Source organism: Ochotona curzoniae, unplaced genomic scaffold, assembly GCF_017591425.1.
Source record: "Ochotona curzoniae isolate NIBS_2020 unplaced genomic scaffold, NIBS_Ocur_1.0 contig_4612, whole genome shotgun sequence".
Lineage (NCBI taxonomy): Eukaryota > Metazoa > Chordata > Mammalia > Lagomorpha > Ochotonidae > Ochotona > Ochotona curzoniae.
The window spans coordinates 6,207,579-6,223,367 of NW_024466343.1; the positions used below are offsets into that span (position 1 = coordinate 6,207,579).

The window sequence follows — 15,789 nt, forward strand, 5'->3', positions numbered from 1 at the left end:
CAAGGCGAGGACTTTAGCCATTAGGCCACGCCGCTGGGCCCGCAATGGCAGGGTTTTAATAAATGGAATCTACCTACAGGTAATGGTATAATCTGAAGTGTAGATACATAAGAGCACCTCAAAGGATGAGTGAGGAACCTGTTAGTATGGGATGGGGGCACTCTCTTGCAAAAATAAAATCAGAAATGTAGACTGGAGATCAGAATTCAGCTTTTGAAGTCCAGATTTTTTTTCACAAAGAGAATGAAGAGACATTGAAATGTTTTTGCTCTGTGCAGTGAAACTGATCAAGAAAAAATATGTTGAAGGGATGTTATTTGAGAAATGGAGAGGATCCTAACTTAAGCTACTGAAAATTTAATAAGGCATTATTTATAGCAACAGCAACATAAATGAGTAGAGAATAGAGGGATTGAAGATTAAATTCGTAGCACTTAGTAATTAATAGGGCCAAGGTAAAAGCAAATGTAGCCATTACTGTTGATTGGGATTTCTAGCCTAAAGTAATGAAGATGTTAGGGTTGTTTTTTTTTTTTTCCAAGTAATGTTCAAAGTATTGATGATCATCAAGTAAGAAATACAGTAGCCCTAATATATCTACAGGTGACCCATTCCATGATCTCCAGTGGATACCTAAAACTCAGTATGGAATTCTGTATGTCCTGTGTTTTATAATGCATACATACCTATGATAAAGTTCAATTTATAAATTAGACATGGTAAGAGATTAACGACAGCTAGTAATAAGACAATTATTTCGCTTTAAAAAAGCTATGTGAATGTGGTTTATGGACCTTAAAATATCTTATTGCAACTGTATGCTAGGAACCAAGTAGAACAGGAGGGGAACAATGCAAGATTTTATTATGCTGATCAGAATAGCACATGATATAAAACTTAGGAATTTTTGTTTGCTTATTTTCTGGGATTCTTCATCTGTTTTTTTCAGACTATATTTGACCACAAGTATCTGAAACTGTAAAAATAAAACAATGAATAAGGAGAGATTGCTGTATAGATTTATAACTTTGTTTTTTTATAGTAAATAATCTCATTTTGATGCTGATAACATCATTTTAAAGATTTATTTTTATTGCAAAGTCAGATATACAGAGAGGAGGAAAGATAGAGAGGAAGATCTTCCGTCTGATGATTCACTCCCGTCTGATGATTCACTCCCGAAGTGAGCGCAACGGCTGGTGTTGTGCCAATCCGGAGCCAGGAGCCTGTGACTTCCTCTAGGTCTCCCAGGGTGCAGGGTCCCAAGGCTTTGCAAAGGCTGTCCTCAACTGGTTTCCCGGACCACAAGCAGGGAGCTGGATGGGAAGTGGAGCTGCCAGGAGTAGAACCGGCACCCACATGGGATCCTGGTACATTCAAGGCAAGGAGTTTAGCCACTAGGCCACGCTGCCGGGCCCAGATTTATAACTTTGTAGTGAGTATGAAGTTGAAACAGGGTTTGGAGATTTTTAGAAATCTTATTTGATGAGTTAACTATTTCCTTTTTAAAATTTTTTTACAGTTTTAATTTTTATAAAGGGATTTCTTATTGTGCCTTATTTTCTTATTGTACCTTAATAATTATAATAACTCATAATCTTTTTTAAAAGTATATTGCATACACATAAAAATAATAGACCTAACATACAGAGTACAAAATAGATCATATTCCCTCACTTTTGGTTTTTGTAAATTCTTTTCCTTTAGAAAAAGATTTTAGAAAGGCAGTATCAGAATGACTACCTTTGTTTTAGTGTTGGCTCTTTTTTTAGATACTTAGTCACATGCTTTGAACATTTAAAGATCTTTAGAATTTAAAAAAGTAATAAGACATTCCTAGGTATATACAAAATTACAAGAAAAAAAATTCTTTTGACTCCTGTCTCATTAAAATTTCTTTGTTTTGTTATGTTTTTCCTGTTTCTTGTCCCTAGGAATGATATCACAATTAGCAGAAAAATATAATCTTCCTTTAAGGACAAGTTTTAGTTCTGCACGAGGATTTTTCATCCAGATGGCTACAGATTGTACAGCTCTACCCAATGATCAACTTCCTTCAGAATTTATTAAGGTTCATTCTAGAGTGGCTAAGACATTAGCTTTGATTTTACAAAATTTAAAATTGTGTTTCCTTGGGTTTTACAAGTCAAACATTTTAATATTTATATGTTACTTTTCCTGTTATTTCTCTTCATGCATACACAGATGACATAAGTGCTATTTTGAAGAGATATGCAGGCCCAGTTTGGAAGGTGGGAGGAAAGGGAGAAGAAGAAAATCCAAAGATGGTTTTGACAAAAGGAATTAGGAAAATAGTGTGCCACTAGTTGTTTTAAGTAGTTCTCAAGGCATTTTTGCCTAGTAGAAGTTTTAAAAGTCTTGAAGAAAACAAATATTCCTTTTTAAAAATTTAGTTTTTCCAAACTTGTAGACCATGAAAGAACTTGTTCCTACAGGCACATTGAGTCTGCAATATACCAATTTGGATAAATGTGGCCCACTGTTATCTCTGCTCTCTCTGCTTCTGAAGGGTTTCTTTCAATAAAAACAAACCATGGAGCTTCAGGATGCTCACATAATTATTACCAACTAATGAGAGATGAATGAAATAAGAGTGGATTGGAATTCAGCACTGTGGTAGACAATGACTCAGACTCAGATATGAGGCAGGGGTTAGAGATAGAATGAGGATCACTGATGTCCATCAAACATGCTGCTTGGTAATATGAGGCAACATTGTCTCATTTTTACAAGGCCACTTTTTAGACATTTTATTGAAGTGCAGTATATATGCTAAGAAATGCATGTGAATGTACATAAGTCAGTTTTTAAAGTTTTCTGATAAAACTCATAACCGGCACACCAATTCAGAACAAACTTTATCTATTTTTATTGGAAGGCAGAGTTACAAGGAGAAGGCAAGACAGAGACAGAGATCTTCTGTTCATTGGTTCACTTCCCAAATTGCTGCAACGGCTAGAGTTGAGCCTGTCTGAAGCCAGGAGCCAGGTGCTTCTTCCAGGCTTCCCTGATGGGTTCAGGGGCCCAAGCACTTGGGCCATCCTCCACTACTTTCCCAGGCCATAATCAGGGAGCTGGATTGGAAGTGAGCAACCAATATGGGATGTTAGGGCCAAAGGCAGAGGCTTTAACTGATTAAGCCATGGTGCCACCCCCAAGGAAAAAGCCGCTGTAAGTTCTGCTAAAGCGGTCATGTAGGCTGGACTCGGTTGAAAATATTTTGTTCTATCGTTTGAAGTAATCTTCCTTTTGCCTTTCACAAACATTATTTAAAATGTTTCTTTGTGATGTTCTGTGTTAAAATTGAAGTGATTAATATGGATACCTATAATGTTTTAAATTTGCATATTTATTTTCTTTCATAGGCGTGTCCATTAATCTTGATATTTGCTTTTTTAATTTCCTGGCAGATTTCTAAAGTTAAAAATTCCTACAGCTTTACATCAACAGATTTAATTAAAATGAATGAAAGATGCCAGGAGTCCTTGCGAGAAATCTATCATATGACTTACATGTAAGAACATTTGAAGTATTTGAACATTGAATTAATTTGGCTTAATTTGAGGAACTGTGATAAATTTCATTAATTGACTTTTTGTCTGACTACTGACAATTGTAGACTTGTGAATAATAATATCTGTTATTGTAATTAGGATGGCTGAGACTCACAAAAGCTTTAGGGAAAGTCTAGCTGATATTTCTATAACATGTATTCCATAATGTAGAATTCAGCACATCATGAGTTTATTTTGGGTTTTGCTTGGTTCATTCTTTTCTTGTGGTCTTTAAGCCATTAGCTTCACACACCTTGATATTCTGAACTTTAGCAGCATTACAATGGTACCAATTATTTTAGCAATACAGCCAAAAAGAAAAAAAAAACAAAATACTTGTAACTGTTGAGCTGAGGCAATAAAGGTTGGATTTTCACAACAGTTTGAAAACATGGACTATAGACTATAACTTTATACTAAGTATACTAAATTTTAGGTACATATTTATCCTTGTGATATGTTATCACAATATGGCTCTTCTCATAAAACTTACTTGGTTGTGCATGTGTTGGTTTGGGGAGAAAAATAGATGAGAGAGAAAATATAAAACGGATTTCATGTTAAAGTTAAAATTTGCAAATATGCAAAATCATTAACATATGGAATGTGCCAAAGTATAGTGAATGCTTATAGAGTATTCTCACATATTTTTATTAATGAAATCTTACTTTATTAATATTTAATGAGAGCACTTATTTTAAAAGCATGATGTTACCATATTAGAAAATGGATTCTTTGTCACTTAGTGGCTATAACCTTGAGAAGTATCAATGAGACAAGTGAAAAACAGACTGTATGTTTAGTGTACAGCTCAAGTGTGGATATTATTTTACCTCAGGTAATGACTTTAATAAAATTTTAGAGTTATATGTCACCTTTCAAAAGGCATCATTACATGCTTATCAAATATGTGATTTCAGGATAGTATGCAAACTACTGAGTGAGATTTATGAACATATTCATTGCTTGTATAAACTGTCCGACACTGTGTCAATGCTGGATATGCTGCTTGCCTTTGCTCATGCCTGCACTCTTTCTGACTATGGTAAGTTACTTTCTTTGGAATAAACGCACTGTGTGCTGAAATTTGGATTCTATTCAATGTAAGAATTATGCATGTTTTAAACGTTTACCTGAACCATGGTCTCTTGTCTGTGATCCTAGATTAAGGTGAAAAACAGAGAGTAAAAAATTACCTATAAAGTTACTTTTAAAGTGGGACAAGTGTTGTGGCATAGTGGAGAAAGCCACTGCATGTACTGCTAGTTTCCTATATGGAGCCACTTTATTTCTCAACAGTTCCACTTCCATTCCAGCTCCCTTCTAATAGTTTGAGGAAAAAAGGTTGTTCACATGTTTTGGCCTCTGCTACGCATGTGAGAGTCCCAGAAGTAGTTTCTGGCCCCTGGCTCCTGGCCTTGGCTTAGCTCTCCTATGGCCACTGTGCCATCTGGGAAGTAGACCAGAGGATGAAAGATTTGTTTCTCTCCATTTCTCCCTATCTATCTGTAATTCAGATTTTGAAGCTAAATAAATCTTTAAAAAGATTAGTTTTAGGGCATGGTGCAGTAGCCTAGTGGCTGAAGTTCTTACTTTGCATATGCCGGGATCCCATATGGGTGCCAGTTCATGTCCTGGCTGCTCCATTTCCTATCCAGCTCCCTGTGTGTGGTCTGGAAAAGCAGTAGAGAACAGCCCAAGGCTTTGGGACCCTGCCCCCGCGTGGGAGACCTGAAGGAGGCTCCTGGCTTCAGGTAGGCTCAGATCTGGCCATTGTGGCTGCTCTGGGAGTGAACCAGAAGATGGAGAGTCTTCTCTCTGTTTCTCCTTCTCTTTGTGTTTCTGACTTTCTAGTAAAAATAAATGTTTAGAAGAAAAGATTACTTTTAAAGCCAAAAAAGCTATCCACTCAGAAATTGGCAAATCAAAAAGTAAGCAACCAAACAAAAAAATGTAAGAAGCTCTAAAAGTTCTCCAACTTAGAAAGATTCAAGAGCTATCTGCTTTTAAAAGAAATCTCTTCCTTGTTTTCTGTAATGGCTGTACTCATTTATATTCCCACCAATAATGGGGAGTCCCCCTTTCTACACATCTTGCCAGTATCGTTACTTTCTGGTGGTTTTTTTGTTTTGTTTTGTTTTGTTTTTAAATAATAACCATCCAAACCAGGACGTTGATAATAGTTGTTCCATCTAGGGAGAAGTACTATTTCATTTTTGTTTTGATTTACATTTTATTAATGGATACTAATAAATAGAGTTTTCTCATTTATTGTTTGTCATTTGTATTTCTTTTGAGAAATTTCTATTCAGGTCCTTTGTCCTTTTCTTTCTTTTCTTTTTTTAAAAGATCTATTTGTTATTGGAAAGATAGACTTACAGAGAGAACAAGAGACAGAAAGATCTTCCAGCTGCTGGTTCACTCCTTAAGTGGTTGCAAAGGCCACAGCTGAGCTGATCTAAAGCCAGGAGCTTCTTCTGAGTCTCCAACATTGGTACAGGGTGCCAAAGCTTTGGACCATCTTCTACTGATTTCCCAGGCTAGAAGCAGGGAGCTGGATGGGAAATGGAGCAGCTGGCACAGGAATCGGCAGCCATATGATATCCTGGTGGGTGCAATGCAAGGATTTAGTCACTAAGCTACCACACCAGGCCCCTTTGCCCATTTCTTAATTTAATTGGTTGTTGTTGAACTTTTCGAGTTCCTGGTACATTTTGGATAGTAATCCTTTGTCAGATAAGTAGCTTATAAATATTTTCAACCATTATCTGGCACAATGGAATGTAGATACGTTCTTCCCCATGCCGCACAAGAACTCAAGTTACTGTGGAGTCCCAGATACAGAGCCGTAGGACTCACAGGGTATGTTACCCAGGCTCAGGTGATCACATTTTACACTGGGAATTGTGTACTAGCAGGTGGAGGGCAGGCCTGGAGTACAGGAATGAAGATGGGATCTTACTCAGCTCTCATGCAGTCTGTAAGTGGTGTGGGATTTAAAGCATCAACAGTTCCAGTTCCAGAGCTGCAAGATACATTGATCCTTTACCCAAGTTTCCAAGAACAAGTGCCAGTTGTGTTGGGGTTGAGGACTGATGGCTTTGGGCCATTCTCAACTGCTTTCCCAGTCTGAAGCAGAAGAATTCAAATAAGACACCATTTCTCACAGATGAGTGTGAGTTATTGCAGGGATTATAACAGTAAATCAAAACCTTTTAATCCTTTGTGTCCTTTTTCAGGTTGAAGCTTTACTTTCTTTAGGGATCTACTATTCTAATAATTTTCTTACTATGGAGAGATTTAACATTGCTCCATTTTAGTTTAGAAGAGACCATCCTTAAATTCTAAACTTACACAAACTTTTTTTTCTTACAATTTCTAAATTTTTTCTAACTTCAGTTTTTTAAAATAAAATTTACTTATTTATTTGGAAGTCAGATACACAGAGAGAGGGAGAGACAGAGATTATTCATCTGTTGGTTCAGTCCCCAGATTGTGGCAACAGCAAGGAATGGGCCAGGCTGAAGTCAGGAGCCATGTGTGAGAAGGGTCCCAAGCAGTTGGGACTCAAACTGCATCCATATCAGATGCCGCAATTGATATTGATGACTTAACTTTCTGCACTAAAACTTTTATAATCTTTTCAAGGTGTATTGCATTTAAATTTTTCTTTGTCCTTCTCTCTATATTCCTTCTATTTCAGATGCTATTCATAGAAGACCTGTTTATTATCTGTTTCTCTAAATTAGGAAATATTTTTATGTGATGTTCTCTGCCCTTTAATTGTTTTTTGCTGAATAATAGTAATTTTTCTTTCATTTTGAAGTCAGGGTTTGAATGACCTATTTTTGATCCATTTATTTAAGTTTTTTTAAAAAGTGGAACGAAGTCACAACCAAAAATATAATAGTTACCTTCGTATCATGACTGGAGCTCTAGCCAGTCTAATGAGCATCACTTCTGTCCCCCACAGTGCCTGATGTTCACAGGGTGGCATGCCTTGCCCCATATCACTACTCTTGAAGTCACAGGGGCAACAGGTGTCAATTTTGGCTCTCAGTATTTTGATAAATGAAGCAAACTGATGGTAAAAGTTAAAAATTTCTTTTTAGGTTTTCTGCCCTTAGGTTGTAACACCACATGCAGGGTGAGGGCGGTGTAAGATCAGGAGAAGAGAAAGTATAAGTCACTCAAGCCTCTTTCTTAGTTAAGCTAATGCTTTAGAGAGGTTAGAGTAGATGGACAACGAATGTCTTGCAAAAGAAAACCATCTCTTGAGGAGGGGATGCTGAGATGCTCCACGTGAAATAGTTCTTCCTACAGAAGCACATGATAAAGGGCAGCTTGCTTTCCCATTTGGGGAACATAGAAAGACAATTGCTATTGTACCAGATGGTAAAACAAGAAGCACAGAGAAGAATCCGGAAGTCTGGAGCACATGTGAGAATAAGAAGTTTCCAGGACCCATCAAATCCAAATCCCGGCTGCACATACTGACTCTATGAAGTGCTGCATGAACTAGGTTTAGGTCAAAGACAAGCTCCCTACCTTTGGTGGTGGGGAGGGCAGTACATGTCTATTTCTAAAGAAATGAGTTGGGAAAAGTGCCTAAGATTTGCTGAGAAGAGTCCTGGAAAAAGCAAAAAATATTTAGAGAATCCTTTGATAGATATTTTTATATTTAAAGTTAAGAAAAAGAACTGATTCAAATCCTAACTTTTGTGTAAAAAAAATTAAGTTAGACCTCTGTTTCTCTGTTCTCAACTTGAATCACATCATAGCTTGTTTTTCAGAAGAAATATATATTCATATATATTATACATAAGCATAATGTACATATACATATGATGTATACAGATTTTTCTGGAATCCTGTGCAATGATAAGGAACTAAATTCTAGAGTTCTGTGGAAGCAAATAAAAACTGTGATTAGAGTGTGTTTATTATTATTTAGAAGAATCTAGATTGGGATTTTGGATAAAATAATTGCTATTTTTGCCCCACTAATGTTATTAAAATCATTAAGATGTGTACAATACAAGCATACCTCAAAATATGTTATACAAATATATTAATTTTAACCATTTTGGTTTTTTTTTTTTCCAGTTCGACCAGAGTTTACTGATACTTTGGCAATCAAACAGGGATGGCATCCCATTCTTGAAAAAATATGCTTGGAAAAACCTGTGCCTAATAATACCTATATTACAGAAGGAAGTAATTTTTTGATCATAACTGGACCAAATATGAGTGGAAAGTCTACATATTTAAAGCAAATTGCTCTTTGTCAGATTATGGCCCAGATTGGTAAATATGGCTTTACTTTATAACTATCAATACTGATTGCTTTTCAAAATGTTTTACGCCTAATTTTTCAGATACAGTAGCCTCACTAACACCTAAAAATGTAATTATGCCTCTGTAATGTTGAATATAACTTTTGCTATTTGGTATTGTATTAAGCTCTGCCCAATTTGGGTTTCACTAAACTAAAATCTTTATGGAAAATTATAGAAGTGGAAATTTCCTTATTAACAACTGTTAACGTTATATAAAATAATAAATTGTAGTTAATAAAATGTAGGTAATCTGGGTTAAAAAACTAAAATGTGATAATTATCCCGATGTGTGTAAATGTGTATCAAGGGAAAAATTAAATGAATCATTATATAAAAAAGTGTGAAAAAAAGCAAAATAAATAGGATCAGCTGCGGCTTTAGTGTGAAATTTTCCCCAATTTATCATGTCAGGCAGAGAAATACCTCTTTTAATTTGTGAGATGTCAGTAACTTGAATGTGTTAATCGAATGTTACACAAACATTTGTATGTGCTTGTTGATGGCTGTTACTTATTGTAGAGGCAGACTTTTAATTCTTGTCTGTGGAAGCTAGGTTTCTGTGAGGGGTGTTTAGCCCTGATGCTGTGGTTTTTAAATAGGGGTAGTTTGGGTTCCAATATCCTCTAAACCTCAGAATTTTACAATGTCTAGAGACATTATTGGTTATCACAAACTGTTGGAATTATTGAGTGCAGGAATCATACTAAACATTCTTTATTGCATAGAGCTTCTTACCACTCTTCTTATCCCCTTATCAACACACAAGATTTACTGAGCCTAAAGTTAATATTATCAAGAGTGAGAAACCCTGCTCTAATGTAATGAATTATAAAGAGTATACTGGAATAATAAGGCTGATAATAATGCAAGTTCACCGTTAGTACTAGGAAAGGAAATGAAAGATAAATGAATGATGAGTAAATACTGTATTATGTTTAAAGTTTTATTGGCATTTAAAAGATATCTTTGGTAATTTTTCTCACTTTTTGAAGATGCTGTCTGATTCCTGTGATGTAATACTCCTTCTTGAGTAGTTAGCAATGATGAATTCTGTCATTTAAAGACAGGTTAACTGTTGGACACCTCTAATTGCTTGGGATTCTTTGTACTGAATTGAGACTAAACTTTTTCTGTGCCAGGACTTCTTGTTAGTTCCACTTCTTGGTGTGTTACAGAATAGTCATGTTGGCTTTAGCTCTTCAGATATTTGTAAACAATTATTCTACTTCTATAGTCACCATCGATCTTAACCTGGAACACATAAAAGTTTGTAAAAATATGATATTGTTTGACTGTAAAGAAAGCAGCAAAGTCTGAAAGCCATGGAAATTAAGAATATCTATTTTGGAGGCAGATCAACTTATCTCATTACTAGCTATGTAGTTATAGACAAAATACTTGAGCTCTTTACGTCTTAGTTTTCCTATGCAAATGAAGATTGTAATAATACCTATTTTTAAGATCTGTTTTAAGGGCTCTGCCAGCTCATGTATATAAAATGGTGTGAATTTAAATGTATGAGAAGGAAGACAATTTTCCGGGCAAAGGTAACAGCATGTTGTAAAGCAATGGAGCAAAAACCAGTATGATATTCTCAAATATAGATAGCTTTGTAATTATTTTGCTTTTCAAAGCATAGAGCGACTGTGAGAAGTAACAGAATACAAAGCAAGAGAGAGACATTAGAGTTAGATAATAGGAACCAGCGTGGTGGTTAGGTTAATCCCTTCCTTGCATTGCTGGTACCCAGTTGGTGTCCTGGCTACTCAGTTGCTGGTCCAGGTCCCTGCCTGTGACCTGAGAAAGCAGCAAGAGTTCTTGGTCCCCTGCATGTGGGAAACCTGGAGAAGTCTTCTGGCGCCTGCCTTCTGACCGACTCAGCTCTGGATATTGCAGCAATTTGGTGGGTACAGCAGCAGATGGAACACTTTTCTCTCTGTAAAAATATACCTTTCAAATAAAATTAAGTAAATGTTTTAAGAATTAGGTCATGAAGTTCCTTACTTAGGAGATTAAATTTGGCCTAACAGTCCATAGGGAGCTATTGAAGGTATTTAGCATGAGAATAACTTGATTAGATTTGACTTTTAGATAGATAACTGTGGATAGTTATAAAGAGCCAGAGCAGAAGCCAAATACCAGCCATGAGGCAGGTGTAATAATCCAGGCAAGAAATCTTCATGACTTTTTTGGTGGAGGTTAATAGGAAAGAATTTTTAAATACCAGTTAATATATGGTATATTCTCTAGTTGCTATTTTCTTTTTTTTAAAGATTTATTTTTATTGGAAAGGCAGGTTTACAGAGAGAAGGACAGATGGACAGGAAGATCTGTCTATGGGTTCTCACCAAGTAGCTGCAACAGCTGAAGCTGAGCTGATCTGAAGCCTGGAGCCAGGAGATTCTTCCGGGTCTTCCACAAACATACAGGTTCCTAAGGCTTTGGGCCATCTTCTGCTGCTTTTCCAGGCCACAAACAGGGAGCTGGATGGGCAGTGGAGCAGCCGGGACACGAACTCGTGCCCATATGGGATGCCTGTGCATGCAAGACGAGGGCTTTAGCCACTGGGCTATTGTGCCCTGGGCCCTCTAGTTGCTATTTTCATACTTGTTTTCCCTGTCTAGTCCTTTGGAAGACATCCTGCAATTTTAGAATGCCGTTAACATCTCATTGTTTATAAATACAGGAACATAAAATTGATTTGTTTTCAAACTATGAATGCTTAAGATTAGTTAACAGAATAACTTGTCATAGATTAAAAATTCTTTTTTTACATTTTATTAATATTGCTATCATTTTATGATACAGTTCCATATTTCCTTATCCCCTCCTCAATTCCCTCCCTACCACCTAGTTCCTCTATATCATTACTAACATATAGTTCTTCATACTCGGTCATATTCCATCATTCCAGGGATGGACAATGGCAGAGTCCAGATCCTATTGTCAAAATACAGTAAACAGTTTCATTGTAAGTCCATCTTTTTATGGAAACAGAAATGCATACCACACTGTATCCTCACATCTGGATGTTAGTCTCCATTTCACAGCTACTGTACATCCCCTCAAATGAAAAGTCATGATACAAAATCAAGAATAGAAAGAAAAGTAGAAATTTCCAATGCCATGAAGTTAAATGGCATGTTACTAGATAAGACAGTCTCCATTACACAACTACTATACATTCCCTCAAATGAAAAATCATGATACAAAATCAGCAATAGAAAGAAAAGTAGAAATTTCCAATGCCATGGAGTTAAATGCCATGTTACTAGATATGACAGTCTCCATTACACAGCTACTATACATTCCCTTAAATGAAGAGCCACAAAACAAACTCAACATCTGGGAGAAAAAAGAAATTAAAACACCAAGAAGTTAAATAACATACTACTAAATGACTAACGTGTAGCCGAAGAAATGAAAATCAAGAACTTTCTTGAAGAAAATGATGCTACTGCAAGATCTATGAGTCATTGAATGATTTAATCAGAAGTGTTTTGCAGAGACAAAACTAACAGAAAATAACAAAACCCATGTGATTTTCCCATAGTTTCCGCTGATCTTTGTTGAAGTGTGTCTCCTACAGACAATAAACCGATGGGCTTTGCTTTTTAATTCAGTCTACTAATCTATGATGTTTGATTGAGCTTAAGCCATTTACATTCAGAGTTTAATATACATAGGTGGTACTTTTGTCCTGTCATTTTAGAAATGGGTTGTTCATTGGTTTAGTCTTCTGTTGTCATTTTCCTGGGATGTTCTTCCCATTTGCCTTTGGTTTTGGTAGGTGCTATTCCTCTTCTCTGTCAAGAGAACATCTTGAAGTATCATTTGTAGGGCAGGTTTGGAAGAGGCATATTCTTTCAACTTTGCTTTACTGTGAAAGAATTTTATTTCATTGTCAAAGATGAAAGAAAGCTTTGCTGGGTATGTTATCCTAGGCTGACAATTTTTTCTTTTAGAGTCTGGAATATGTTGATCCATTCTCTTCTTGCCTATAGGGTTTCCTGTGAGAGATCTTCTGTGAGTTTAATTGGCATTCATTTATATGTCAACTGATTTTTTTCACGTGCACATTTAAAGATCTTTTCCTTATGTTCAAATGAAGAGAGCTTGATGATCATATGTCTTGGTGAAGATCACTTTTGATGAAGCCTGTTGGGAGTTCTGTACCCCTCCTGGATCTTGTTTCCCAATTCTTTCTCCAGATTAGAGAAAATTTCCTTGATTATTTCACTAAAAACATTTGCAAACTCAGCTTCTCTTTCTGCACCTTCTGGGACTCCCATAACTCTTATATTTGACCTCTTAATGGTGTCTTTCAATTCTTGAATATTTGTTTTGGCCTGATCCAGCTCTGCTTCCAGCTTTTTGTTTGCTTCCCCCTAGTGACAGGAGATATTTGCCAATTCTGAGATTTTTTCTTCTGCTTGCTTCATTCTATTTTGGAGACTCTCCACTGTACTTTTAATTTGCTCTACTGTGTTCTTAATTTCTGATATACCAGCCTTGATTTGCTTTACTGCTTCCTTAAATTCTTTGAACTCTTGCATGGGCTTCTCATTTTTGATCAGAGTCTTTAAAATGAGTCTTATGGATTCTGTGTGCCCTATTTTCTCGATGTCATCCTCAGTTAACTCTGAGGTTGGCAAAGGGTTTTGCTCCTTTGCAGGGGAGTTTTTGGTAATATTCATTGTGCCTTTGTCCCTTCTTTTGTTCTTGGTCATTGTACTTCTGGTTAGCAGAGTCTTCTCCTTGGGGCAGGTTTCTAAGCTGTGTCACCCACAGTACTACAATGCGATTTTCCTTATTGCAGTTGGCACATGGCTCTTTTTGTTTGCAGCCACTTGTGCAACAACCTCCAGTGAGTTCCAGGTCTGGGTTTTTATGTCAGATATCCACCGTGGTCTCCACAGCCCCAGCTCCTGGGTCATCACTCTCCACCTCCTGTGATATCGTGGTGAGGCTGCACCATTGTCTCTGCAACCTTTCTCCCTCTTCTGGTTGGAGTGGGTTCCAGGATTAGAGAGACAGCAGGTGTCCTATCTAGTTAGGTTGTTGATGGCGCTGATCTTGTTGGAAACTGTTGGATATTAGTTCTGGGTGCCACATGGATCTGTGTTGACCTGTATGGTGCCACAGTTGGTATTATTTTCCTGCGGGACCAATGCAATTTGCTGAACTCAGTGAGTTCTTACAAGCTCAGCACATGCACAGTTCAGTGTTGTCCCCTGCAGTCCCAAAGCTATTGCCACAGTGTACAAAATGGTGCCTAATGTGTCACTACTAGAGTTCTTGATCTGCTGGCCGTCAGATCCGAGGGCTACCCAGACCTGTCTTGGGTGAAACCTGTAGAATGCCACGTTGCTACTGTTCACTGAGTCAGAAATGAGTTCACTCCCAGCTCAGCGCATGCTCAGTCCTTTCCCTTGCCTTTGCCTCCTTACCCACAATGGTGCCCAGCTTTTGGGGGGCTGACTGGGCTGTGAAATCCACCCTGTTCTTGCACTGCCTGTCTGAGATTTGCTGCTCTCTCTCTGCTCCTGGTCAAATCAAAAGGACCAGCAGGATGGACAGTTGTTTGTCTGGGTTCACCTCCCAAGCTCACAGTGAAAGTCCCTTTCCACCTGGTTGCAGGAGGAGTTTTGGCTGCTGGTGGAGTTCAGATCACCATGCTGAAGTATTATTCACTGCAACACCACACTGCTGTGCCCGCTGCTTTCCTGTGTCTGTCAGTCTCCGGGTACCCCTCTGCTGTTGTTCTGTCCTCTCCTATTTCCTGATATATGTCCTCTCTGCTTCATCCAAATTAAATGTTTCTCCGTCCGTTTAAACATGTCCTTACCCTATTCCACCATCTTGATTCTTCAAAAATTCTTCTTCTCACTTAATATTTGGTTTCATTCTTATTTTGGGTATTTTTGCATATTTTAATAATACAAGTATTCCTAGTATACCATTCTAAAATGATCTTACAACTTCAGTTTTATAAATACTTCCTGAAAATTTTCATATTTCAAATGTTTTTATGATTTAATTTGTTTAAAATATTTCCAATATATAGTGCCTTTCTGATATACTTGCATATAAATGATCTTCTTTGCCGTATCAAATAACTCTTTAAGTTTGCTTGGGCAACTGTTTTCCTTTTATGTTTAAGAAAGATAATACTGGGAGAGAAGGTATTGCCCAAAGTTGTATACTAAATGACGGAGGTGTGACCAAGTCTTTTAACTCCATAGCCAGTAGTCTTTCTGCCACCTGGAGTTTATAAATAATGGAAGTGAAAAGTGCTCACAACACTTATATGCTATAAAAGCATTTCATTTTGAAAGATTTATTCTACTTATTTGAAAGAGTAACAGAGAAGCAGAGACAGAAAGAGCTTCCATCCACTGGTTTACTTCCAGGTAGTCATAGCAGCTTGTGATGTGCCAGGTTAAAACCATGAGCCAATGGTCCAATTCTGGTTCCCATTTGGGTGGCAGGGCCCGAGAACGTGGGACGTCTGACTTCTCTTTTCCAGGAGTACTCACAGAGAGCTGGATTTGAAGTGGAGCAGCCAGGACTTGAATTAATGATTCATCATAGGTTGCCAGCTTTGTAACCACCAGCTTAACTCTCTGTCCCACAACCCCTGATCCCCAAAGAATCTGAATTTAATTTGTACTTTTATTTTATAGGATCTTACGTTCCAGCAGAATATTCTTCCTTTAGAATTGCTGAACAGATCTTTACAAGAATCAGTACTGATGATGATATTGAAACAAACTCATCAACATTTATGAAGGAAATGAAAGAGGTACTCTTTTTTTTCTATGTTAAAATGCACTAAATTCTTCCCCTAATAGTCAGTTATCATGTAAGAAAGT

The 15,789-nt window shown here is 37.1% G+C and overlaps 1 protein-coding gene across 1 annotated transcript in view; it reads left to right on the top strand.

Moving 5' to 3' along the window:
• Nucleotides 1-15,789, top strand: part of MSH4 (mutS homolog 4) — a 98,167-nt gene that overhangs the window by 66,836 nt on the left and 15,542 nt on the right. Inside the window, exons 12-16 of the mRNA XM_040987291.1 lie at nucleotides 1,935-2,071; nucleotides 3,432-3,535; nucleotides 4,496-4,620; nucleotides 8,682-8,882; nucleotides 15,601-15,719. Coding sequence (XP_040843225.1) covers nucleotides 1,935-2,071; nucleotides 3,432-3,535; nucleotides 4,496-4,620; nucleotides 8,682-8,882; nucleotides 15,601-15,719 — 686 coding nt within the window. The remainder of the gene's footprint in view (nucleotides 1-1,934; nucleotides 2,072-3,431; nucleotides 3,536-4,495; nucleotides 4,621-8,681; nucleotides 8,883-15,600; nucleotides 15,720-15,789) is intronic.